At 45.4% G+C, this 27797-nt stretch overlaps 1 protein-coding gene and 1 long non-coding RNA gene across 3 annotated transcripts; one reads left to right on the plus strand and one right to left on the minus strand.

The window, feature by feature from the left end:
• Nucleotides 1-17: 17 nt before the first annotated feature.
• Nucleotides 18-20253, minus strand: LOC146259606 (leucine zipper putative tumor suppressor 2 homolog). 2 transcript variants are annotated; one of them, XM_084670109.1, is made up of 5 exons: nucleotides 20003-20253; nucleotides 11262-11382; nucleotides 3369-4505; nucleotides 2822-3091; nucleotides 18-2074 (listed from the first exon to the last, which is right to left on the minus strand). In XM_084670109.1, exons 3-5 carry the CDS (start codon nucleotides 4473-4475, stop codon nucleotides 1346-1348), a joined length of 2106 nt encoding a protein of 701 aa, XP_084526235.1. In that variant the 5' UTR covers nucleotides 4476-4505; nucleotides 11262-11382; nucleotides 20003-20253; the 3' UTR covers nucleotides 18-1345. The 2 variants fall into 2 exon arrangements, with proteins under 2 accessions (XP_084526235.1, XP_084526237.1); XM_084670111.1 differs by lacking the exons at nucleotides 11262-11382; nucleotides 20003-20253 and adding an exon at nucleotides 8659-8964.
• LOC146259607 (uncharacterized) lies at nucleotides 20216-26188 on the plus strand. Its single transcript, XR_014729514.1, has 3 exons — nucleotides 20216-20358; nucleotides 25249-25335; nucleotides 25894-26188. It is a non-coding gene; the product is annotated as an uncharacterized LOC146259607 (long non-coding RNA).
• The last annotated feature ends 1609 nt before the right edge of the window (nucleotides 26189-27797 follow it).

Raw genomic sequence — 27797 nt, forward strand, 5'->3', positions numbered from 1 at the left:
AGAGCAATTGATTCTTTAACATTTCATGTTTTATTAAAAACAGTCAGTTGGTACAATAAATGTACAGCATGAAAATATACATTTAATGTCTTCATACAAATACTGTGGATTAAAAAATTATAATATAGAACCATGAATAGCATTCACACTTGCACACCAATATGCAAACATTTCACTGTAGGAACGAATAGGAACAAATGTGTGGCATTGCTTTGGTCTATTCACAGTGGCTCTGCTTTCTTGAAATAGATAATAATGAAACTTGTTTCAGTATCAGGGATATCTCAACAATGAAGTCCATAAACAACAACAGGGAACATAAAGTGTCTTCTTTGTCTTGCAAATTAGTGCGCCTTTTTATACTGTTTTTTTCTTCTTTTTTTTTTTACAGATGTCACAGAACTGTTAATGCCATGTGAAATTGATGAAGAGAAACATTACTTTAACAGTCGTGTCATGGCCCAAACATTGAAACTTTGTAAAAAAACAAAAAAAAACATCCTCACTCAGTGCATGTTCTTTCTGCCTTTTCACAAGCAACATTTCTCCATGGCATAGGGCAGCATGAGAGCGTTTAAAGAAACTTGACAACAGACTGATCTTTAGGATGTTCTTTCTCGGTGGATGAGTTTCCTCAAATTACATCTAATACTAACAATCCAGACAGCCAGCATTCCTGGGTTTGCTTTAGTCACATTTTTCCTTGCCATACATTTACAGTTTGTATTTCTGTTCATACTGTCTATATAAAACGACATAGGCTGTGTACACGAATCTGTCTTGTGGAACGAGGATACATTTGGTAATGTTAAAGCATTTTCCTTCTTTGCCAAATACCCTGGTATACTTAAGAATGACAAGCCAAAAGGCTTACTAACATTGTCAGGCTAGACCTGTCAAGAGTTGCGGACCACCTACAGTGAATACGAAAATACAAATTCCTTGGGAGTAAATGTGTTTACATGATGATTTACATTATGTACTGTACTATGAGTTATTTTATGAAAAGCTCTTCATGATTTTATTTCCCTCAAAGTTGTTTTTTCACACATATCTCTCCTCATCAATGCAGTCCTTTCCAACAGCATCATCTCAATGTTAAGAAGTTACATGCCAACTTTACTGCAATTAGCTAAAACAGTCAGAAGAGTGTAGAAGAACTCAAACATGGTACAAGGAGTTGATTGGTGAAATAGATAACCTCTATGAGCTGTGTTGAAACACTGGATTCTGAGGTGACCTACAAACGACTTATGGAGGCCACAGGCTTCCTATAGAGTAGGGTCTCCCAGGGGATGAGACACGTGGCAGACAGACAGACAGACAGAGTGGATGATCGTAGGGGTTAGATCTCAGTGGCAGCAATCTCATCAAAGTTGATCTCGTTGCCCTCCTCCTGCTCGTCGAGCTCATCCCTAGTCTCCAGTTCTTGACTCAGCTCCCGAAGAGCGCGCTCCAGCTCCCGGTTCCGGCGGTACATCTGCACGTAGTTCTGCTGCAGCTGCTTCTGGTAGTGGATCACCTTGTCCTTCTCGTCTTGCCACACCCGGCGCTCATCCTCGAAGCTCCCCGCTTGCTCCTCCCCTCGCTGACGCTCCAGCGCCAGCTCCCCCCTCAGCCTCTCCAGCTGCAGCCGCATGTTCTGCAGGGCGTCGCTGTTGCCTTGACGCTGGGCTTTGGATTCGTCGCTCTCGTAGGCTAGCATCTGCTCCTCCCCCTCGTGGAAGACCTGGCAATGCCTGTTGCTGTGAAGGGCGATGCCTTGGCCCTGATTGGCCAGGGCGTCGCGGAGGCGGGTCGTCTCCTCCTCTAGACGAATCAGCTTCTCGCGGAGCAGCTCCGCCTCGCTCTTGCGGCGCTGCAGCTCGTTCTCGCAGACCTCCAGCTCCAGGGTGCGCGTGCGGCTAGTGGAGGTGGCCTCCTGCAGCAGGGCCTGGTTGTTGGTGGCCTCACCCCGGGTCTCTCTCAGCTGGCCCCGCAGGGACACGATCTCCCCCACACGCTGGGCCAGCTCCCCCTGGATGTCCTTCAGCTGCTGCTTCAGAAGGGAGATCTCCCCAGACTTCTGACACACCTGGAGGGGGGATACGTCATCAGGATCGGGTCACATGATCACGTATGACAAGGCAACGCCCCGCAGTGACATAAGGAGAGGGGAATGTCAGAAAGCCAAGGGAATGCGATAGACACGAGTATTACTTTCCGTTTACAACCTTCTTAGGTTCCTGGTTTGTACAATGCTGTGAATTACCCCATTGAGAGAAAAACAAAGCCTTTTTTTCTGAAATGGTAACAAGATACATTTTGCTATTGATTGCTGTCAGAACATTAAAGTGAAAGGGAGACAGCCAACTCGTTCCATTGTTCCAAGTGATTGATGGATGTACCATTCAGTTCCTGCCTCTTGCCAGTTAGTGCCATGCCCGGGGCAGAATCGTGCTGAGAGAAAATATGTGCTTTACTGGGCCCTTGTCCTACCTGCCTTTGTACAAATAACAGCCTTTTTTTAATTGCCTGTCACAGTTTTATGGGGACTATTAGTCAGCACCAACTATTAGCTGTTGACCATGCACTGCTTAAAATCAAATACACCATTGAGTCATTGACTAGAATATCCTCACTTGGTGTACCTCAATCCCTATCTATGTAGTTAGAGAGAAAGAGAGAAAGAGAGAGAGAGAGAGAGAAAGAGAGAAAGAGAGAAAGAGAGAAAGAGAGAAAGAGAGAAAGAGAGAAAGAGAGAGAGAGAGAGAGAGGGAGAGAGAGAGAGAGAGAGAGATATTTGACATAAAAGGTCCAGGCGTCACCACTGGTTTGTCACCTCCCACTTGGTCTCCTCGAGGCGTGGCCCCAGCTGGATCTTCTCGTGCTCGTATGAGCTGCAGCGCTCCTCCAGCTGCTCCCGCTCCTGCAGCAGCTGGGCAAAGTCCTCCTGCAGCTTCTTCTTCTCCTGCTGCAGCTGGAAGACCTGCAGCTGCAGCACCTGCTGGGCTCGCTGAGCCTTCTGGGAGGCCGTCTGCATCCGGGTGGCGCAGCTCTGACGCAGTTCCTCCAACTCCAGCTCAAAGCGCTTCTGCTTCTCGTCGTAAACCTGGGGGGGAGGGGGGGGCAGGGGGATGTCTGATGATTACAGAAACAAACTCACAGCCCAATGTTGGATAAAGAAGTTTTTTTTTTTTATATGGTCATGAAATGATAACATTGGTCTGTAGCCCTCAAACCTAACAGAGCCCCACACTAACCTGGCAGATAGCCACCTCTCGCTAACAGAGCCCCACACTAACCTGGCAGATAGCCACCTCTCGCTAACAGAGCCCCACACTAACCTGGCAGATAGCCACCTCTCGCTAACAGAGCCCCACACTAACCTGGCAGATAGCCACCTCGTTCTCGTCCAGGTTTTCCCGGAGCTGCTGGAGCTCCACTTCTCTCTCCCTCAGCTTTTCCTCCAGGTCTCTCACCACGCCCTCGTAGCCCTCCACTGGGACAGGGGAGCGCCCGCTTGACCCACTGTCTGAGAGGGGCTGCCCTCGCCCGCTCAGCGACCCGGAGCCTGTGCTTTTACTGGAGGAGGAGCGGCCGCTGTCTGAGTTGGAGTGTCCATGTCCGTTCACTGGGGCGCTCTTCATTGGCTCCAGGTGCCCTCCGGGGGCCTCTCCTTGGGCCAGACTGTACCCAGTGCTGCTGTAAGGGGGCAGGCTGGACAGAGAGTTGCGTCCAGAGTCGGACAAGGAACAGGATTGGTTGCTTCCTCCGTTGCGGGCGCCGCTGTAAGAGTTCCGTTTGTCAGAACAGGAAGGAGACTCCCTTTGGGCGGGGCTCAACAGGTTTAGATTGCTCTGGCTCTCCGACAGGCTGCGCCCATGGCGAGGGGAGAGGTACTGCATGGAGTTGCGGCTTTTGGGAACGACGGGTTTGAAGGCGGTGGGCCGGATGACGGTTTTCTCCATGTGCCTCTCCAGTTTCCCAGACACGGGTACCAGCTTGGGAGGGGGTCCGCCCATGTTCCCGTTCAGACCCTGGCCCTCCCTGGCCTCCTCTATGTCACTCGCAGGGCTACCGGAAGCCACGTGGTTGTCATTCCAGTCCCCGACATAGTCCACATTCAGGTAGGTGTAGTTCCCATTACCTCCATCCTTCTGCTGGACTTTACCAGATACCGCCGTGCTCTGCTTCTTGCTGGGCGGGGTCAGGCAGCGGAGCAGGGAGTCCTGGCACGTGTCGGCGTCCAGGCTGGAAACCCCGGGGGTTTGTCGTCGGAATCTGGTGCCCAGCTCTGCAGCAGGCCGGCTGTGGTGGTCCTGGTAGGTGGGGCGGGTGGCGATGAGGCTGCTGACGGAGCCCATGGCATCCAGGGAGGAGGGGGGAGCAGCGGGGGGAGAGTGGGGGCCGGAGGGGTGGCGACTGCGGGCCCCGCTGCGGCTGGGGGTGTGGTGCTCAGCAGAGGAGATGGGCGGAGCCTGAACCAGGGCCATAGTAGCAGTTGATTAGTGGGCCCACGCACTCTGGAAGAGACAGGGAGATACAAGGCTCATGGTCATTGGCAGGGTTCAAAACTGTATTCAAACTTTATGGAAACATACAGCTGGACAATAAATCACGATGGCCACCCAGAGACGAGGAGAAAAAAAGAGTCTTTCACGCTTGATGATCGATAATTCAAGTCGATGATCCAAAATGATACGGAACCATGCGGGCCCACACACACACACTGGGTTCACAGTCATTCACAGAGCCCATTCATGCAGCACAAAAAGAACTTGAGGCTTCCAGCCTGTAAAGCCTGAGCCGGGAAAAAAATGGGGCCTCTTTTCATCTGGGAAATGTAAAATGGTCCCTGACATGCTGGCTTCTCTCCTGACAGTAACAAAGGGAACTGTTTCCTCACATCTTATCAAACACAGCTGCAGCTAACGCGGTATATATTTAAGTTATATAAAAGTTTGGCTTAAATGCTATGCGTTGGACTGTATGGTCTGGTAAGAAAGTATGCTTTGTGTAACAAGACAAGCTCAGTGTCAAGGTACGTAAGCATTGACATACACACAAACAGATTTCAGTGGGCCACAGCGACTGACTGTGACATCAATTTGTCCCACGGTACACCGTCTGGTGGTGAGAGAAGAACAATGACAGACAGGATGTAGGATGATAGGGTCACAGCTAGTTGATGCTGGCAGGACATTAAGCAGGTAGCCAGCTGTGTGTGGTTAACACAGTCAGTGACGAAGCTGTGAGGATATTTTAGCCACAGGTGTGTCCTGTTTCACACTCTGTCTCAAAGCCGTGTGCACCAAGGGCTGCTTAACCACACTGATTAAACTGGACTGAAAAAGTCTGAACACAGAACATCCATCAAGGATATGTCCTTTTTTTGTTGTTGGTCAAATACTCTAGCATCCTCCCACACCCACACCCATACACACACACACACACACACACACACACACACACACAGATAAATGACTGTCGAGGGTTTTGGCAAGGCCAGTGAATAATGGGAGTGTGTGGTGTGTTCGTCAGCCAGCCCCTCGTTAATAACAGCAGCCAGTCAGGCACCAGCTGCCCCTGGCTCTGTCCAAGCACCGTGCCACGGTGCCAAAAGGACCAGCCACGACTAAGGTTTAACTGTGATTAGGATACTTTAATTAGCAAAGACAGCAGTAGGATCCATATTGTACTTATGGGATCATAACTGAAGTAAAAAAAAAAATGTAAGAGATGTACAATTAGATGCAACAATCATACAATCCTTTTTTTGTAGGGGCAGCATTGTAGAAAATCTAAAATGGGCAAATTAACCCCAGTGCACACAAAGCTAGTTAAGAAGTGGAATTATCCATGGCCCAGTTAGAGCATGCCTGTTGAGTGCATCTAAAGGGATTCTCCATGCTGAAAAGACCAATAAATCCATGGCCATGTTTAATCCGGTTAATCATTTCAAAATTAAATGAGCGTAGAGACTGACTAGGCTGCCCTTTCTACCAAACAAATGAGAAATATACAGACCTTTCTTATAATACGGTTCACTTTTAGGAATATTCAGTATGTTCCGTTTGACAGTACCAATATTACCAAACACATTTCAAGGCCTCTTTCTTGACATGGTTGAACTCTATGTTTATCTAAACCGTAACCTAAACCCCCTGACGGAGTTTTTAAAACGTATTTTCCATGCATTACTCAGACCAATGATACCAGTGTGGGGCCCAGTTGTCTTCCCTGATAAGAGTAGAAACCGTAATCCTACCAAACTGGCTGAGATTGGACAGACTGTGCAGTCTCTTATACAGCTTCAATGGCCCCTCCCGACTCCACATGTCCCCCTTTTTGTTTGTCGGGGTTGCCGTGGTGATGGGGGCCCTTAGCGCAAGCAGGAAGAGAATGACCTCGGAGCGGGAAGTGGAGCAGAGAGCTAACACAGAAACAGAGACCTCCCTCCTTAGCATCTCAAAGCCTCTGGTTTCAGAGAGGAACACAAGACAAGTGTGGTACCTAGAACACGTCTGGTGTACTCCAACTTGGCATTATGGCTTTCCTGGTACAAAGGAAAACATCCTGGTTTTCTTTTCTTAGGTCATTGTGCTAAAGTAATTAAATAATAAGGATTGAGTTAACTCTTGAGGCCTAAAGTTGAAATATGTGGGTGATTGTGGAGTTACATGAAAGGATATTCACCCTGGGCTGACTGTGGCTTTGAAGGTATGTGAAAAGCCAGATTGTTTTTGTCTGGGAAAGTCCTTGTAGGTCTTATGCTCTTTAGTGGTGCAGACAGTCACTCCCCCATCAGGAGGAATTGGCAGCCGTGCAGGCTACTGACTGCTCAGCCTCAAGTGGGCAGAGGAGGGGCTGGTCAGAGGGTCTAATAACACTGGTGGGCTGGAAGGGCTCCTGTCCACCATGCTTTAACAGGTGCCACCAGGTTCCTCAAGTTTCACTTAGGAGTATTGAACACATTTTAAGGAGCATTTTTAACCCTAAGCCCCTGGTGATTTCCGACCTTGCCATTTGCCACATTACAAGGAAATGGGCAGTGAAGCAGTGTTGGGGAGCCAGTCAGAGCAGACACAGCGATGCAGGCCATACGAGAAATCTGCACATCAGGGAGAGTTATGAAACAGATGTGTTATTTGAAGATCTTGTTTCATGGTCAAATCTACGTTTCAGCCCTGGACTGTTGCCAGATGCAGCTATCATAGGCTGCCAGACATCGGCCGCACAACTGCATTTTCATTAGGCTGAGCCACTTACGTAACCTGTTTGTCTGAATAGTAATCTGCCATGAAACATCCTGACATGGTCCCATTTCATCAGCCTGTACATGAAGCACCACAGGAAGTCAAGACGCAATATGACGTATGGATGTTTTGGGCATACACGCACACACCTACACACACACCTACCTACAGTATAGCTCTCTGGCTTTTTGCGTGTGTAGTCCAACGTCACAAAAACATGCTTTGAGACAAACTGGGAGCTTGCACTAAATCCTTCTTTGTGCCACTGCTGCCCTGGCACACACACACACACACACACACACACACTCACACACTCAAATACACACTCACACAGCCACAGGGGTTGGGGGCTAAAAATACAACCCACATAAGGGGATGTGTCAGGGCCGGTAAACAGGACTGCAGTGTTTTACCGGGTCTGGTTTGATGGTGAGGCGCCGGGAGCTGCACCTCCTGTGACTCGGGGCAGAGCGGCAGAGCAGAGGCCGTGCATGCATGAGAGACTGGGGACAAACAGTCTGGAAATCCCCTCCTCCACACACACACACACATTCTCCCAGGCTCTCACTCCCCAAACCCCTCTAACTCCCTCCCCATCTCCACAGCTTCCTATCCCTCTCGTTTGCGAGAGTCCAACACTGAAAGTAGAACACAGCAGAAAAGTGTGACAGTGCTATTTTGGTTTCATGGGCAACCTACCTTTTCAATGAGCATAGACCTTGTTATACTAAAAAGCTGTGACACAAACATCTGTTATTGTGTGAAAGCCAAACAACCTGTAATTCCTCTAGTGTGCTCATTCTGTATTATCCCAAAACGACAAACCTACAAATAAATAGCCCCAGAAAGCCAAACGTGTAATTTAGAATATAAACATCTATGTTTAGGCCTGTATACACATGCGCGCCTTTCAGTCGGGAGTGAATGGTACATTGGAGGCAGCTCTGGGACAATGATGGTTGCAGTGAAAGAGAGAAAAGACCTTGTTTCTCTCACAAACATTCCTGGAGAACTTTCCTCTGTCTGTCACTGTCTTTGTTTTAGTGAGCACAGAGAGATGGAGAGAGAGAGAGAGAGAGAGCGACAGAGAGAGAGAGAGAGAGAGAGAGAGAGAACTGTAATCAGCTATAGAAGACAGAAAGAAGGCTGTTTCTGATTCACATGCTTTACATTGCTGCAGTCTTCTCTTCAGTAACTCTGATTGCTGGCATTCACGAATAAAAAACAACATTCTATAAAAAGAACACTTTCAGTTTTTAGAAATGTAAAACTTTTTATCGCAAAGAAAATGTTTACAATCTTGTAGAATTGCACTCATACACCCTCTGCCACTCGTATCCCAATCACATCCAAAGTGTCTCTTTCCTCTCACCCATGGACCCCCACCATCCCCACCCTCCTCCATCAGTTCCTTACATACCCTCAGATGACCCCTGCATTGCTGTGTGTCCTCCTGTGGCCTCCTCTTATCCAGCTGAAGGTCCTCTTGTCCCAGTTTAGTCACAAAGATTCTCCCTGTGCTCTGCTCTCCCACACGTTTAGCCGGTGGAGTGACTACCTTCAACATCCTCAGGGAAACTTCTCTCCATGCACAGCTCATGCTATCAAGCCAAATACCGCCAACGTGAATGGGAGACCATTCTCCTCCCCTTCCTCTCTTTCACTCCTCCCCCTAACAAGGTTGAGGGGAGCCCTCCCTCTCTCAAGTATACTCACCCACACCTCCCCTTTTCCCACTCTGCTCTCTCTTTTTACTCCATTCTTTCCTTTGAACAAACACGACTACGCACCGCAAGTTAGTGCACTTCAATACCTTTGTCAAGCAGCAGGGGAGAGAGAGAGAGAGAGAGAGAGAGAGAGACAGAGAGAGAGAGACAGACAGACAGACAGACAGACAGACAGACAGACAGACAGACAGACAGACAGACAGACAGACAGACAGACAGACAGAGAGAGAGAGAGAGAGAGAGAGAGAGAGAGAGAGAGAGAAGAAAAAAATGAAGAAAATGGCCATCAGATTAAGATCAACAAATACAAACATTTCAAGACTATTCAGCATGTGAGCAGATCTTGAGCCGACGGGCTGTCAGTATATAATAGTGATTAAGTGAGTATTGGTAGAAAAAAGGGCAATGAGCACATTATGTTCTACCAAAAGTCTCAGTCATTCAGGACGTTTGGAAGGATGGGAGGGAAAGTAGGATCTAGAGGACCCAGCAAGGGTTCATACTTCAATCAAAGACTGAATGTGTTACAGCTGCTTAATGAAGCCTCAGCAGACAGTGATATCCAAGACTTGTGATAAGTCCTGACATACTGTCATCCAACTACTTCCCAGCCAGGTCCTGTTCCCAGCCTGTCAGTCTCCAGGAGAGGAGTAATACTCAGATGACCACCGCAGCATCCAGCCTCAGCTTTGACCTGTAAATCTACCATCTGGCCACAATAAATGAAAAAAAAGATGTTCAATCAGAGCTCAGCGTCACCATGGAGGGAAGCAAAGTAGGGTAAGGGAAGTAGGCTACAGAACACACACACACACACACTCTACCTCTCTTTCTCTATTCCCTCTCAGTTCTAACAATTGGGTCACACTGGCCAGTGTTTAGTTTGTCCTTCAGGTAGAGCAGATAGGTGTGGAAATGGTAGTGCTGTTTATAAGCAGAAAACAGGGAGACTGAGGAAGTTCAAGGTGACTCTACTGAGAATGGGTTCTATAATAAAAGAAGAAACTCTACGGTTAGCAGGAGAAGCCTCCCACCACCAGATGAAACACACACACACACACACACACACACAGTGTCCCTGTGACAAAAACTATCAATCACACGGTCAAGGCCACCAGCAGCGGCACTCACAGAAAAGAGGCAGGCAACAAATCACAGTGATGTTGCCACCATTAACACAGGCTCTTTATGAGCCAAAGGGGGGGGACCTATACTATGACTCAGCCCTTTAGGAATGAGGACCACCGTTGATTTACAAGGTAGAAAAGTATAGAGTCATTTGCTTGGGTTCCCTCCCTCTAGAGTAACCACGACAAGGAGGCCAGTAATCAGAGGAAATGCTTGCTCAACAAATAACACCATTCAGATGGACACATCTCTGTAGATGAGGTTCAGGGTATCATTCCGGACAAACCCAAACACCATAACACTAGTTTATATCCAAATACACACATATGGTATATCGGGAGTATATATATGGAAGTTTTATGTTTTCGTAACAAGGGCTGGTGTCTGTGGCAGACAGAAAGCTGGGCCATCCATCAGTGTCCTGGCTCCCACTGCTTGGGGACGTCAGTCCCATTGAGCACTGCAGCTAAAACTGTCTCCAGTCCTCGCCCTCCTTCTCTCCCCCAAAATCCTCAATGGCACCAGTCAGTCCAAATACGCAGTGACAAATAAAGCCACACAGACACTAAACGTTTGGCATTTTCAACGATCTGCCCGCAGCAATCGGTCAAAAGTCTTCACGGGGTGAAAATTACTTTTCCTGGTAAAATAATGACAAATTCACAGAAAAGGGTAGTATTGATTTGGCAGGGGCTTATCTCACCCACACATAATCTAGCTGTATAATGTGCCAAGGAGATTAGGGTTACATCTCTCCAGCTTCAGCATTAATGCAAAATCCCATTTGTGATTAAGATCTGTGGCTAGCTAACTCCCTCTACACTCACCCGACTCAGCAGGAATGTGTCAACAGCCTCACTGGAGTGAATATGCAATGGCACAATGTTGTCTATGGCAGTACGACTGTACACATCCATAAAGTTCCAGTCCGGGGCCATCTTAGTTAGGCTTGGATTTTATTATTGGACACAATTTAAAGCAGCTGGGAAGGAAATGGCAACATTGTGATAGGGAATCCAGCCAGTAATTTGACGATCATGTTTTCACAGAGCCGAACTTCAGGAATGGATGAAGGAAGTGCCAGAAAGCTCCCTGACCCAATTTCAGGTACATGTGAGTGGTATAGTAGTGCTCTTATCAGAACCATCGTTTCCCCAGAAGAGCTCACCTCTTACTGGCACCCTGTTTTGGGCTTCTGGAGGCCTGAGAGAAACAGGGGGAACTGGTCGGCCGTGCATCCCAGGGATTCACTGCTACTCCTGGGGCTCCACTCTCTCACTGCTCCTGGGCTGCAGACAGAACCAAGGGAACATGTGTTAAACCTGGACTTTACACTGATGTGACTACTACGATTCCAAGCTGGGTAAAAACCTGAGGTGACACTAATAACTTTACGGTGTTGATGAGGGAGGAACGTCTGACTCACAAAGACACAATGTGGGGAAAAAAGGGGAAAACAGAGGGAAAATCCACATGAACTCAAGTGTGCACACGGTCCAACATTCCAAGCACATTTCGTTCATTTACCATCTACAATTGAATACTTCACCTTTCACCCCCAGGACAATGCTCACGCGTCATCTCTTAACCGGCCCCTCATCTTTTGTTTGGCTTCAATTACCAGAATTAGGGAGAAACTCTAGACTAGCTGGGCAGCAACAGAGTTCCCAGGGAAAATAAAGCCTCTTGTTGCCATCACTGGTAATAAAGCATGTCAGACTCCCACAGCAAGCCACAGGCTTTCTCCCAGCAGCCTCTGGGACTGACCTTGCAACCGTCCAGGTGAGAAACACAGCGCCACCCTTTGGGGAGAGGGAAACACGACAATCTAGACCTCCACTCACCTTGGTGCTCTCATCTACTTTCATCTACGAAACGTTTTGACAGTACACAAGTCAAGAAAAAGTGAGGCAAAATCCATTCTTCACATCGGTAGTTTTACCCATGAAAAAAATAACCACATACTAAAACAAGCACGTGGGACTATGGTGCTATCTACGTAAACCCAAACCAATGCCCCCAACCTCACTAAAATTTGACACGCACGTTTGGCTTTCTCCTACCCCAAGCTCATTTTCTGTGTACAATCTGTCCATCCTCTATTCACAGACTAACTCAATTACACACACACATTTTACAGCGCTGAGCCACTGTAACTCAATTGGCTTCCATGGGTCCTGGTGTCAAATTTCTTCCCCACTCGGTCCACATTCACCCAGCCAGACTGCATCCCTCTGTGATTATACCCACAAACCAGGCTTTCTATCACAGTCGAGGCAGCACTGGAGCTGGCTTGGCACAGCGGAGGAGACTGTGGGCTCGTCTTGAGGGTTACTTGTGGTGAACCAGAACCAATAATTACAGACGGTTGGAAGTTGCTAACTGGTTAATGCACATCCTGGTTCAGGGCTGTTTGCTAAATATTCACTTCTTTACATGAAGCCTGGGGATATTGAAACCCTGTGTGTACCGATTGAGTTTCTGTTAAGATGAGCTTCTGTTAACAGATAGAAGGCGTAAAGGGATTGTGGCGTCCCAAACATGACCAAGCTCAATCCAAACATGGCTTCATAAACATCACACTGTGGCAAAGCTCAACCTTATTGGACAACATGGCTACACCAGCATGTTGGAAACAGAACCAATCGTTCAAGACATGCAGATGTGATGCTGTATGACTTTGGGTTCATGGGAACAATTTAATGCCTGGATGCTTTAGGACTATGACTGGTCCACCGATTTTAAACAGGTGCTTAGCTAAGGACGGGGTCACTTCTCTCACCTCTGTATCAATAGATGTAATCCTCATTAATTGCCCTGCCAGCTGCCAGAAAGGAATCAAACACGGTGCAGACAGTTTGTGTGGTGTGTGTGTGTGTGTGTGTGTGTGAGTGAGTGAGTGAGCGAGAGAGAGACAGAGATAATAAAACATTCAATGATGTATTATTACATCATGTTATTGAGATTGGTGGACTAGGCATAAGAGGATGTAATCAAACAAGCTCAAATTCACAATAGCTGCACATCAAAGGGTGGGGAAATGCTTTGGGATTGACCAACCAACTGACCAACCGACCAAGCGAACTATGAGCAGCTGGTTGTGGCTAAAAAGGACAAATTGATCATATAACTGTTTTACTAGTTCAACCACAGAGCCATTGCTTTAACGCAGAATCAAATTGTCATTTAGCGTGAATAGGCGGCTTTGTATTGTCACAAACAAACAGTTCACTCTCTCCCTCTTCATCTCTCCCCGTCTCTGTCCTTCCCTCTCCAACCCCCTACTGACTTACATTGTACAAAGCATAAATAAAACATGACTTGCAGCTTCAGTTTCTGACTTGTATGAAAGGAGGATTTGAGTCCAAATGGAAATCTCAGAGGGAGGAGCACAAAGAGCATCACAGACTGTTGTTTCCCTTGTTCCCATGCAGAACACCACAATCAATATGCATATCAAATACAGAGCAACCTCTACAACACGGACACCAGATGATAGAGACTGTGCCGGGCCTTATTCTAATAAGCACGTTTCGTGGAGAGAGGCATGACATACTGCTCATGATGAGTGAGGAGGGGTATGCCAGAAGGAAGCTGTAACCCAAAAGATAGACCTGAATGAACCTGGCACATGTTGCCAGGTTAAATCCCGCCTAGGAGCACCCCAGGAAGTGCGCCCATGCTGAGGGGCATATTTAATTGGAGTGGAAGGACACTGCTCAATGTAGAATCCTTCCAGTCTAGGTCAGAGACCTAATCCCCTACTTCAAAGTTAATGTATTTTGTGCAAACCAGCAATCAAATAGATTGGATGCAAACCTAGCTGGATGATGATATTTCGTGTATGAGCCACAATGTTTTCTCTCCAGATGAACCGAGAGTCCAAAACCAGATGTTAACATCTTCTATAAACAGACACTGTTGACTGACAGCTTAGAGTTCAGAAGAGGAGAGGAGGAGAAAAAAAACTGTGAGGACAGAGATTAAGTTCCATAATCTGCAGGCAGTAATATCCACACAGATTCGCCCCAAAATACAGGATTGAACCCAGTGAGGCCTCAACTCTAAGGCTCTGCTGCAAACTACGCAGCAAATTAAGCTATATAGTTCAAACAGCAAACATACACAGGCCTAAAGCAGTTATCCCTTAATCTGGGTCAGAATACCTATTAGTGTAAAAATATTCATCTGAATACGGAAAAGGTCATTAAATGAATGAGAGGGGGGGGGGTGTCTACAGTATGATGGTTGCCTTCTCCTACTGGTCTACAACAGGGCAGGGCGGAGGCCCACTTCCTGTGTATCTAAACACTGCCTGCCAGGCCCCCCCCTCCCCAACCCCCCTTCTCTCCACTCACTGGTTTATTATTCTACTGCTCCGTGCCAAGGCCAAGCCAGCCGACCACAGAGTGATGAGACCACACCCTGAACAAAGGCCAAGGAGAGGCGATGAGGAAGTGATGAAACAGCAGTTCGTGAGCATGAATGATAAAAAGTGTTCCGAAAGCAAGACAGCACTCTAAGAATGTCAAATGAACGTGTCATTCTGTTCTACGGGTGAGTATGTGTTTACCGATTACAACGTTGTTTTGACCATAAGGTATCAACTGCTGTGAAGACACCCATGGCATACCACAGGAAGGCCTACAAGAGGCAAGCAACACACTCTGCCAAAAACGCTCCCAATCATTGTTTATTTTCCCAGAGATCCTCATTTACCACGACTCAAGCCAAAGCCTCAACCATTTCCCTTCACCCAGAAAGCACACTGAACAAAATTCCATGATATCCACCCTAGTCCACTCTCTCCAGTGAGAGGAAACACTGTGGAATGCATTGCACCCCTTCCTCTACACATCTGAGGGAGAGGAAGAAAGAACAGAGAGATTAGAAGAATACAGGGGCGGGTAGGCAGGAGCTAAAGCCCCCACGTCTGTCTCCATCCCACCCTTACTCCCAGCGTGGCACTGGAGCTCGCTGTGAGGCAGCGGAGCAAGCAGAACAGCTCTCCAGACTAATTACTTCAGACCCAGTTCACCTCAGCATAAGCCCTTATGCAATGGTATGACACGTCTGCCCCCCCAAGTTGCCCGCCACCACCTCAGACCCTGTGCCTCTCCTTCAGACTCTCCAAACTATTTCCACTCACCTATCACACTCAATAACTCAACTCGTGCTGGTGTGGTCAGCAACTATTGCTATGTATGTCCGACGGTTGGTGTTTGTTCTTGAGGGTACATAAGTGTGCATGCATGCGAAAAGGAGGTTTGTGTGTGTGTGTGTGTGTGTAAGAGAGAGAGTAAGTGTGTGTTTCTCTTCCTCAGCAGGGGGCTAATCAGGACAGAAATCATCACGTAGTAAGAAGTGTATTTAAAAATAACCAAACAAATAACCTGAGGGAGGGGTCGTCCCAGTAACATGAGCCTGATACTTCCATTCCACTGTACACAATTACAGTGCAGAAAATCTCAGACCAAGAGGTCAAGGGAAAAACAGCTGATGGAGATCATGAAGACAGGAAGTCTTGGCTGGCCCACACCACCCACCATGCCCATACCACCCACCGTGCCCACACCAGCCGCCATGCCCACACCAGCCGCCATGCCCACACCACCCACCGTGCCCACACCACCCACCATGCCCACACCAGCCACCATGCCCACACCAGCCACCATGCCCACACCAGCCACCATGCCCACACCACCCACCATGCCCATACCAGCCACCATGCCCACACCACCCACCATGCCCACTCCACCCACCATGCCCACACCAGCCACCATGCCCACACCACCCACCATGCCCACTCCACCCACCATGCCCACACCAGCCATCATGCCCACACCAACCACCATGCCCATACCAGCCACTAAGACCACACCACCCACCATGCCCATACCAGCCACCATGCCCACACCACCCACCATGCCCACACCACCCACCATGCCCACACCACCCATCATGCCCACACCATCCACCATGCCCACACCAGCCATTACAGACACCAGTTATCTACCAACGTGGATCGGGAATAACAGTACAGTCTTTTCAAAAAGGAAAATTTTAGATTGGATTTTGAACATTTTGCTTAATTTTCAAGAAATGTAATATCTAAAGATGTGAATAAAACATGGGAAATCACGTATTCCCCCAATATAGAACAGGTCTGTGGCGGATCTTGAGCTTCTCTGAAAAAGAACATTCCTTAAACCTTATTTAGAGATATAACCTGGAATATTAAAAGATAGGCTTGAACCTGATGGCAGGGTAGTCCAAAGATAACAAAACCATGCCTCCCTCCCCTGCAACCTGCACAAGTAAATCGTACCAGCTCAAACTTGACTGTCTGGACAATGTCTGCAGAATGGCAGCATCCCATCGCTACAGTGTCTTTAGTTTTGTTCATCATCATCAGAGTTGACAGATAAGTTTTTTTTAAATGGGACAGTGGAGCAGGTAAGAGGTTATAGATAGAAAATTGGAGTAGGACAGAAAGGTAAATATTAAATATAGACACTGAGTATTGTGAGTTCCATGGACCATTTGCATCAAAATGAGGCAATTAGTCAGGCAGCCAAGGGAGGAGCTGACAGTATGTGGCAGTTGGGGAGGTAAAAGCTGTCCCCCTCACCAGATAAATGGGCCTTTGCTTTCAACCTGCCAGGTATAAAGACAAATGTGAGAGGACCTTCAACAGTAGTCTCCCTTTGTACCCTACAGACCTATTTGGAGGCCATGTCACCATACCTCCCTTCTCTCTCTCTCCAACTGAGAACTACCCTGAACGAGGTCCGCACTCAAGAGTAGCAGTTTAGCCAACCACGAAGCCCCACTTTAAGAGGTAACAGTAGAGGACGTGACATGTTGAGCGCTGAGCCCGTCTCGGGGGCTGCGATCCAGGATGACTCCAACCCCTCCTGTCCCCCTGTGCAGCTGTGCAGACCAGCTGTTCGCTCAGCTTAGTATGGAGAATGTCACTTTGTTGTTCCTGTGCCCCATTTGGTGGTCATGGGGGTCAGAAACCAACACACACACACACACACACAATGCTTGCACACACAGACACACACGTGAGATGAGAGGTAGGTGAGAGGTTTAGAGACCAAGACCTCACAGTCCTCAGTGTTTTGTCAGTAAATGAACCCCCTCCAGGTTGCTGAGGTAGTTCGCCATGCCACAGCAAAAACCTTTATTAGCCTTCTCTAGTCAGAACCTCCCTAAAGTGCCGATCTCATCAGCATGATAAACTCCTTTGTGATCGGCCCACTCCCTGCCCGTAATAGGTCTAACGTTTCACAGACTACTTCAAAATGAACGGTTTCCCCTAAAGTGATGTTGTCTCAAGCTGTTTAACATACTGTGGTTTAGTGAGTGGAAAGCTATACAACAATACTAATTACAGGAGAATGAGGAACAGAGGGTGTATTCTGGGAACTAAAACATCCAACCCACAGAACGGACTATCAGACTATCAAAAAACACTACAAATACGATAACAAAGCATTCACTCTCCCTATTTTTACACTGCTCCCGTACCGTTTTCAAGATATTGCGTTGACGTATAAAGTTTCAATTCAAATAGATTGTTCAGCAAGGACAGGGCCTCCTTTTCCGTATGCCAAGGGAGAAGGACTTGACCTTCAGTTTCAATGTCTCTCAAAGACAAAACCCGGAGCACCTTGACGACTTGAGTATCACTTACCCATGCACACCATCTTAAAATATGAGGCCTGGTAAAATTACAGAAACCGCTTTTTTCTCCCCAGTCCCATAGTTTTACTGGCACATGGAATGAATTTAATTCCTCAAGATGACAAAGCAAAGCACTTCACATACAGTATGCACACAGATAGACACAAACACTTTACGATTACGATTAATAATGAAACCATACATGCAACGCATGGTTAGGTTACCCAAACAAACTTTATTAGTCTAAATGGAGTATTACAGAGACTTCAAAATTCTCTCAATTTAAGTCCAAAATTGTCTTCGGTACTTGAAGTCAGAGCAGTTATTACATTGTTGATATAATGAATTAGGAGGCATCCAGGGCATGCAGCTTCCTAGGTTGATGATTACCTCCCAGGAGGACAGGGGGGATGCAGAGGGAGGACCAGGAGGGCTCTCACAAAACAAAGCACACTCGTCCATGAAAGAGAACAAACAGCAGCAGCAAGTTATTCTGCTGATGGTTTAACGTTAGACAAGAGTAGGGATGGGGAGGTGGACGAGAATAAGAGAGAAAAAGAAACGAGAGGAAGGGAGGGCCTGTTCATGTGAAACATGAAGTTACGAAGGAAGAAATGGGCAACCTTGAAAGAAAAAATAAGCAATGTTGTCTTTCCCTAGACTGGCTAGACTTGAGGGAGAGAGGAAAGAGAGAAATCCAGATAGCTAAATCATTTTATCTCTCAGTTGCTGTACTAAACATGCTGATAAGAATTATGGACGTGCCAACACCGTAGGCCCACTAAAGCTTAGGCAGCAGTTCAGTAAAGACTTGGAGAAAACACAGTGCCTGCCTGGATCTCTTGAGAATTTACGAATGCAAATACGTGGCCTCCAACAGTCCCCAAACACCCCCAGTTTGACTGAGTAAGCATTTGACTTGGGTGAAATTAGAACGCCAACAACATATTTCCCCAAGTGCACTGTCTTTGTTTACACAGGATCCATCTTAGTGGCAGCCACCCACTAAATGGTAGACATGCTTAGTAACTAATAACATAAACAAGCCCTCATGAGAATCTTGTTCCAAAAAACAATCCAGTTGCTATTTTATCTTAACCAACAGTCTTAGTCTGACTCACTGTCAAAACCCCCCAACCAGAGATTTTGTTTAGACAGTCACACTTTCAGAATTAGAGACACTGAAATGAAGTTAGAAATAGATTTGAGAGTGACAGAAGGTTTTGAGGATGTACTCTCGCTAGCAATTCAGCAACGACAGAATGTGTTTCAAGCAAGTCAAGCAAGCCCATCGTGATTGTTAAAGAGCCAGCTCGAAGGAAGTGGGTCAGTGAGAGATCAAGCCAGACTGCTCATAAAAGCAACACCTGTTTGCGATCAAACATTTCAGACATATTATAAAAAATATAAAAAGGTGAGACCCAGAAAGGAAGACCCAACCGTAAGGTGGTATTAATAGACACACACCACAAACACACACACATACACACAAGCCAGAACCTAAGTTGAGAAAGAATGGGACATTGAATACATCACAAACAATATGGAGTTCCCAAACCCCACTAATGTACAACACCCCTTCACTGTTGAGATAAGATAAAGATAGAGATTGAGGACAGTCACACAATGGAACATTAGTACCCTGAAGAGGACACGTCTCGAGGAAGCAGTGGATGACAACTATAAGCGTTCACAACACCAGGTATCCACATGGCCATGAGATGTTGTTTTGCCTATCCAACTAACCAGTCAGTTCTGGTGGTGCACAAGATAAGGGGGACAATTTTGAAAATCTAAATCGAAGGTAATTTCTGCCGAGGTGACATAGTCTTGTTAAATGGTTCTTATTAAAGCAGATTTCTCTCAGATCCTAGCCCACGTTTTTTTCATCTCCGTCTACATAAAAGGCACAAAAACAAAGACGACTATATTTTGATAAGACATAAGTTTTCGTAAGAGGATGGCAGAGACTGTCTTGTATCCTTCGTGTAGGCTAATCTAATACATTATGCACACCTGTGTTTTTGTTGAGCGCTGGATGCATCTGCTCAACGCTTTCTGTTTTTCGTCTGTATCATTGAAAAGTAACTTATTTATTAATAGTAGTCGTTGTAGGAAATTTACAAAATCACTGCAACTTAACATGTCACAACTGTACTTACATGCGTTGTGTCGTTAAAGTATTGTCATGAAGCAACAAAGTAACAAAAAACTTACCATGAAAGCTTACACGGGACAGCCGTTGACAAGACAGTTCTGCGAGTCTTCTCGAAAAAATTGTGTGGACGTGTTTTTCTGTCGATTTAATATCAAGCTTCTGAGAAATAATATCCTCCTTTAAAAACTTCTTCCAATGCGCATTCTTTTTCTCTCTGCTAGCTTTCTGTTTTATCTCTTCCTGCTTTTAGCTGCCCGTTCGTTACTGTCGTCTCAAACGCAGCGAGTCCAAGAGCAGACTGATGGTGGAACAAACCCTCAGCCTTAACAGCGACAGAGCCCAACCCCCGACAGCTTTCCTACTGGCTGAGGTTGTGGACACGTTAGGCTACTTGTGGACTGGACACCAGTACTCGGTAAACAAGTCTTTGTATGCTGTTTTGAAAGGCACCATATATTCTAAAATAACAGGGCTACTGTTTGTACGTTTTCTAGTTCTTTATATTTGGGTAAGTATGCGATGTTTGTTGATATTTACTGTCATCACGATGAGATGCTGCTTTTGCAAGCTCTTGACTGAGCCTTCCCAAGATTTACAGTATAGCCAGAACCACAAGTAGCCACACCTCTTGAATACACACACGCATGTGCACGTATCCAGTATATAGCTTTGCACACACACACACACACACACACACACACACACACACACACACACATACACACACACTCAGGCATTCCCTGCATTGCTGTTTCTTTGTCAGTGCATATAAGAGTTTATATTTATTCATTCAGCAGACGCTTTTATCCAAAGCGACTTCCAAGAGAGAGCTTTACAAAAGTGCATAGGTCAGTGATCATAAACAACGAGATAGCCCCAAAAACATTGTGGGTAGCCAAAACATGAAGCATACATTGTGAAAAGCAAATAAGTGCCAATGGGAAGAACCATAGGAGCATGTAGTTAAACAGTTAGTATTTCTTCATTTCAACAGAGAATAACATTCTTACTGAGATTGGATTTCCAAATGGGCAAATTTGTGATCTTGGTGGGGTTCCAGAAATACAGATCATAGTTATTTCACCCAAAGGAAATGAGGGGAAATTGGTCCATTTACTTATCTGACCACTGAAGAGTTTGAGAGGTCTTTTTGTTACAGTAATTGAGAATTATTTGGATTGAGTGCAATGTGTCTTGTTTGTAATGGGTCCCTCCGAACAACTGAATGTGCTATCTGCTGTGTGATTATGGAGACATAGGGTTCCCACTATTCTCTTTGTTTAGCCAAAGGTGCCTGCCCAAGATGTTTATGATTGCTGAGAGCTGCTCGTATAGCTGCAATTATGTTGAACTTAGTGCTAGTGTTTTTTTCTGTTTCCACTGTCTCAGCACTACTGTTTTGCCTAAAAAAAAACCCTGAATAGAAATTTCTCAAAATTATCAATAAGGGTCTAACTTGTTGGACTCTGCTTAGTTGCACTCACTAAACAATGCAAGATACGCACATACAATAACTGAAAGGTTAATGCTACTTTGTCTTGTGATAGCACAGCACAGACTCATACATAACTAGGTACTGCTTTGGACTTTGACAAAGACATACTGCTGTCGTGTTTCCCTTGTTTCCACACTGATGGTTACCTAATATTCATCTCTGTGTGCCTCACCTGACCTGCTGACACCTGAACCCACAGCCTTCTGTTTCTATCTTGCTCAGTCACTCTCACACAATGTTAGGAACTCAGGACGGAGCAAAAACGACACATCATCTACTCTGCTCTCCAACCAGCAAAACAGGCTCCATTGTTTGTCCCCCCAGTCACAACCCTGGCAACACAGGCCAAGTGATTTAAGAACTTGTTCTCTATACAGCAACCTTGGTCTTCTATTGGATTTAACTTTGTGTTGTCCCCAACTGGGGATACTGTTTCCTACCGGCTGCAGCCGTGTTTCCTGAGGCCTTGCTTACCAAAGCCCAGTCTCTGAAACTGATATAGAACATCTGGTAGTCTAGGTATTGTGCTTTCTCTTGAGGTGCTGTGCATTTAAAAATGTATTATTCCTCTTGCTTGATTCATGATGTGAAATGCAACAGGAGTAGTTTGGACAATGAAATTGGATGTAGCAAGGAATAGAATATTAAACAGCAAGCATAAATGACAAAAGAATTAACTCAACTGAAACTGTTCTGACAATTTACTAAACAATAGACTACTGCTCTTAGATACTTCCCTATTGATGTTTTTGAATGCCGTTGCAAAATAGAATAATTTAACTGGCGTAGCCATTGTAATGCTTGTCTAATGTGTTAAAAAAAACTATTTAAAAGGCTAACAAATGCTCCAGGTCATTCTAAACTGCACAGAAAATAACTGCCATAGGTTATTTGTCCACTAAATGAAACTAAACAAAACAATAATTCAAATGTACACACAAACAAACACATACAGACATGTAAAGTACGCACATGCTCACATAAATTACTTGATGCATAAGAGTTGCTTTACTTACACGGTATCTACACAGTTTGTGGTTATTGGAAGTTATTGGTCAGGTTCTGTGCAGTGTCTGCTTGTTTGTTATCTGTTGTCATTCTGAAGATATCAGTCTTGTGATTACTGGCTGGAGACTTGACCGGCTGGGATCCAGAGGCTTTCAGAGCTAGCTAATCTGGGTGCCAGAGGAGTTGCTTTGCCATCTAATGAATGGTGGGCTCTCTGATAATAATCAGATTTTGCCCTTCGGTAATCGAACAGAAGAATTATCATATGCAAGCACTTTTGTTTTGCTGTGTTCAGCTTCTGTATATCATGACCTGAGACTTTAGGTCACAAGATGAGCCCACTGTTAGACTTAAAATTTCAAACACCACCTTGACACAATTTAGTTTCTTACCACAACATTCAATCTACATCTCATTAAGTGCCACTATAGTAACAAAATGAGTATAACAGACCCAATTCATAGATTACAGACTCATATTTAGAGTTTATATTGATTAGAGGATACTGCACTGTTAGGTAATCGGCTTATAGGACAGAGCTTATGCTGATAATTCTGCAATTAACTGCTGTGCTGAGAGATCATTAGCTGCGCTTTGTTGCACATATGCATTCATAATAAAGACTGTTAAAGTGCACATGTTTAGTTTGAGAAGATTAAGTTTGAAGGTGGCTGCACGGGCGGCTAATTTGAGATTCAAAAGGCTTCTCGAGGTGTAAAGTAGAGCATGACTGCTTGGCCGCCTTGAAATATAGTTTGCTGTCTCATTCTGTGTCTTGCGTTCTGTTTCTCCTTGTCTCTTTTTCCTTGTTTTTCGTTCTCTCTCCATCTTGGTCTCTGTCTCTCTATCCCATACACACACAAACACACACACACACACAAACACACACGAGAGGCCACACCAGACTGTCTCACTTACTCCATGAGCAGGATGCTAATTCTGACCTGCCTCTTAAAGGGAATGAGGCCTCCACTCCTACAATATTTAATCTGCCTTTACAGAGACAGCTCCTTCTAAAGAGCTTCGCAAACAAAAATGTCCCCTATACTTCTCCAATTCTTTACCTCCTTCCCATCCCCCAGCACCTTGGCCACCACACCACTGTATGTAATTACCCTCTTATTATCAACCCACCAGCCCCACATACTCCGAAGTCTCTTAAAACAGATGCCTTTCCAACCCACTGAAAAGCGGGAACCGATGAGTGCAGGGCCACTCTCTCCCACAGGCCAGCCATTAGCATCCACACGGATGGTGCGAGTGTGCGCGTTAAGCCCCCTCGTCCTGGGTCTCCTGTGCATATTATATAAGCACAGGCTCTCTGCCTGCTCAAAAAAGCCTCCTGTTGTGTTCAAAGGCAAAATATGGGCAGTCAGGCACGCTGTGAGACAGCAGTTGCATACTGTGCCTTCAGCAGGGGTGGATGTGCCAAGTGAACACGAGTGGCTAATGAGTTACGATAGATGGGCATTTGAGACATTCAGCATACTGTTGCCTACATTCAACCGAGATGAACTGAGGTCAAGGTCCCCGGGTCATCATTGGCATCAGTTATTGTGAGTGATGCTGTCATGACGAGGATGTAAAGGATCTCAACCTAACGTGACCATCGGAGGGAAGGAAGGGAGCAAACATGAGGATCACCCAGCAGTTGACCTTTAGGCTCGGGGTGCCCAACAACTTGTCATAGATAGATGTCGAGATGGCACAGTGGGCATGTTCCAGCCTTGGGGTGATGGTGCTAACACTGATTTCACTCAATTTCACTGCTCTGAGACACATCAAGGTCCTTACAGCTAACATCAATGCACTTTACTTTGTTTGAATCTCATCCAACTCAAGCATAATCTGAAATCCTGCAAATCTTCGCAATAGAAAATCAATAAGCTAGTTAGAACAACACAGACGAGTAATATGACAGATCTGACTTTTAGGACACTGTTACATGAAACATACCAATGCATGTCTTGGAAAAATTATTTTATGTTTCTTCTCCAGATCTCACATACACGGTAAGCTAACAGGAAAATCAAGTTGACATAATGAGTAGAAACATGAGCCTTCCTCTGGTCTGGAAGCACGGAGGGGAGGATTTTCAGATGGTTATTAATACACGTAGCAGACATATTCTCCAGAGTGTTTTTTGTGGGAGGGTAATATGGGTCAAACGTGCAGAGTGCACGTGAGGCAGAATGTTTCTTCCCATCCAATGGACAGAGCAGAAAGAAGGAGGGATGATCATCTTTGTTTCTGAGTTGGCCTGTGGTCTTTCTAAAACAAGTTTAGTCATCAGCATGGAGTCCAAACTGAATGTTAAATCATACATTTTCAGACACACACACATATTCCACGTGCTCTCAGCAAAATATGCTTTAAAAACACCAACATAATTAAAGGTTTGACCTTTTTCTGTTGTTTTTATTCTTGCATGGGCTAGGTAAAAGAATATGTTGACAATTGACAAACCTGAGTTTGAGTCCTGAGTAATAACCATGAAATGTTTAGAGGAACCAGACAAAAACAATGCAATGAGGAAGACCAGTGTTCACTGAACTATGAGTCAGAAACCAGAGCAACTTTTATAAATATTTATGTCAAGATGACAAAGACAGAAATGAAAATCACAGAGGGGAGAAATCCGATGTAATGAAGGAAAAAACTGAAGAAAAAAACAGTAACTATGACAGAGAGAGAAAACCATTTGACTCTCATATACGCCAGACTAAAAACCCTTGTCTTCCTGAAACCACTGTTGAGTGGTTCCGAAGAAATCTTTCTGTTTTTGTTGTTTTTCACAAGCAGAAATCCTAAATATGAAGATAAGGAACCTTAATAGAAGCAAGAGAAGAGCACACAATGGATATCATATCCCATCTCCAGGGCCAATCAGTATGTATCACTTATCATGTTTTCAACATTACTAATAGTGCCCTGGTATCATGAAGATGTACTTTGGGGTCTGGTTACAGGATTCCTGACTGAGCTCTCTCCCAGATTCCAGACTTGCTTGTTGATTGACTTTGACTTAAGGTCCTGAAATTACATCCAGATTTGGTCAAATAGTTGCCTTGATGTCCAAATGAAGGGCGGTTAATGGACCTGAAACTATGCGCTGCACTATATCCATCCCCATCAGCTTCTCTATTAGATTTAGGGAGAGAAGAGAAAGGGACTTCCAGTCCTACCTTGGAGGAGATTGGCATTCTTGTGATTTCTGTGGGGACCTCCATTTAAGTCTGGATATTTGTTGTGGGAGGCAGGCACCTACTGTTTGTTACCTTTAATAACCTCCTAGTGCCTAGAACCTTGTATCTGTGAAATAAAAGTATAGCATTTATATGCTATTCCACCAGCCTTGAATGTAATACATTTTAAACATTTCCTTTATTAATCTTTTACCACAAATAATCCACATTTTGATGAAGTGAAATTCCTTTGGTTTCACAGACCTCACGCTTTGATTCCCTCACGACTGGGAGTTGCAGGGCTAGAGTTGCTTCATCCTGTCCCTCTCCAGATGGCATCCATTTGAACAGTCACAAAGCTCAGATCACATCCACCAACTCTAAACACGAGAACAAACAACACAGTGCAGGAAGGCCAGGGGACCGGAGATGTTAGTATACAATCCAACTTCCTCTTTTCAAAAGATCTGTTCATAAGTAAGTTTTACTCAGTTGATAAAGCTGTTCAAATAAATATGGTCCTCAGACGTAAACCTAGTTGTAATTCTAAATATTTAAAGGCATTACTAAACAGATAATAAACCTGCCACAACTGGTTTAACGAGAGTCAAATGTGAACACTTCTTTTGATAGAACCTAGACATTAGACCTTTGTTTGTGTGTGCATGGGAGCTGGTGTGTCATACTCATGTCTGCAAGTTTGTGTATGTTTTCTCACACTTACATTTAGTCATTTAGCAGACTCTCTTTTCCAGAGCGACTTACAGTAAGAACAGGGATATTCCCCCTAAGGCAAGTAAGGTGAAGTGCCTTGCCCAAGGACACAACGTGATTTTGCATGGCCGGGAATCGAACCAACAACCTTCCGAGGAATAGTCCGACTCCCTAACCGCTCAGCGATCTGACCGCCTTCCTCTGACAAGCTGGCAAGTGATGGAGCCCCCGTCTCGGTCCAGGAACGCCCAAGTGCACAAAAGCCTCCTTTCACAGGCACTCGAGGCTGGTGTCCCACACCCACACTGTCAGGATGACACCCAGACACATACAGAGCAAAGCCTGGAATCATTCTGGAATGCTCTGTACTTACATAGCAGTAAAACAAACCGAAAGCCTCAAAAGAGAGAGGGGGGGGGGGGGGAATTACAGAATAGAAACCTATCAGCAGCACATCTGCCCAGAATCTGTCTCTCCTGCTGTCTCACCCAAACTGCCTTTCACACACACAGAGCCTCTCCATCTCGGCAGTCCTTCAGTGTTTTCCATTCCTCTCAAGCCAAGATCTGCATGAATCTCTTTGAATATGATTTAGGAAAACACCCCCACAGTTTATACGAGGATGATTCTTTGTCCTTAAAACAATATTTAACAGATCCAGCTAGCCAGGGAGCTCAGGGGCCATTTGTTGGACCTGGTTCTGATGCCAGGGTCGCTCTCCGAGGGAGATGTAGGTGTTCAGAAGTCTGTGTTCTCCAGCCAAGGGTGTAGTAGGTTACAACAATATGATATAAAGAGTCAGGCCCTGGGATATGCACACGGATTCATCTCATTGCACACACGACTACGTTCCATGTTCCCAGGGTCAAAGGTCACTAACATTACACTGCTGTTTGAAGTCTGAAAAAAAAAAATGGAGTTGGACAAGAAACCTCTGGGCAAGTCTGCTGTTTCGATGAGCGATTCAACTCATAATATGACATCATCCTCCAGAGGAAGCAAATTAATTGCATTTTTCTTCATTTCAATATGCCATAATCCAACAAGAGGCCTGTTACATAATCTACTTTTTAGTTATTGGAATTCACTCCTCTGAATAATGTATCAAGAAATCGGACACTTGGTCCTTCTTCTCCTTGTCCAATCAAAACCCAGTGTGAAAAGGTGAGCAAACCTTGTGGAAGCCTCATCATTATTTAGCACCTACTCTAACCCTAGGTATAATGGTCATTTGATGCCTTGCTTATCAACGATCACTCTAGTTCATGCTCACTAGAATCTAATACCTGATTTAATGAGGGCTCAATTAGCTAAATCCTTTAAAAACAATGTTAGAATGTTGAATACAATATGACACTACACCAACTCATGACAATGACCTGAGTTTTTAGAAGATCATTCCATTTCTCACCTGATGGCAACATACCCGATGAAAACCCCTATGTGGTTACA

Source organism: Hypomesus nipponensis, chromosome 13 (genome assembly GCF_054491055.1).
Source record: "Hypomesus nipponensis isolate SF chromosome 13, ASM5449105v1, whole genome shotgun sequence".
Taxonomy (NCBI): Eukaryota; Metazoa; Chordata; class Actinopteri; order Osmeriformes; family Osmeridae; genus Hypomesus; species Hypomesus nipponensis.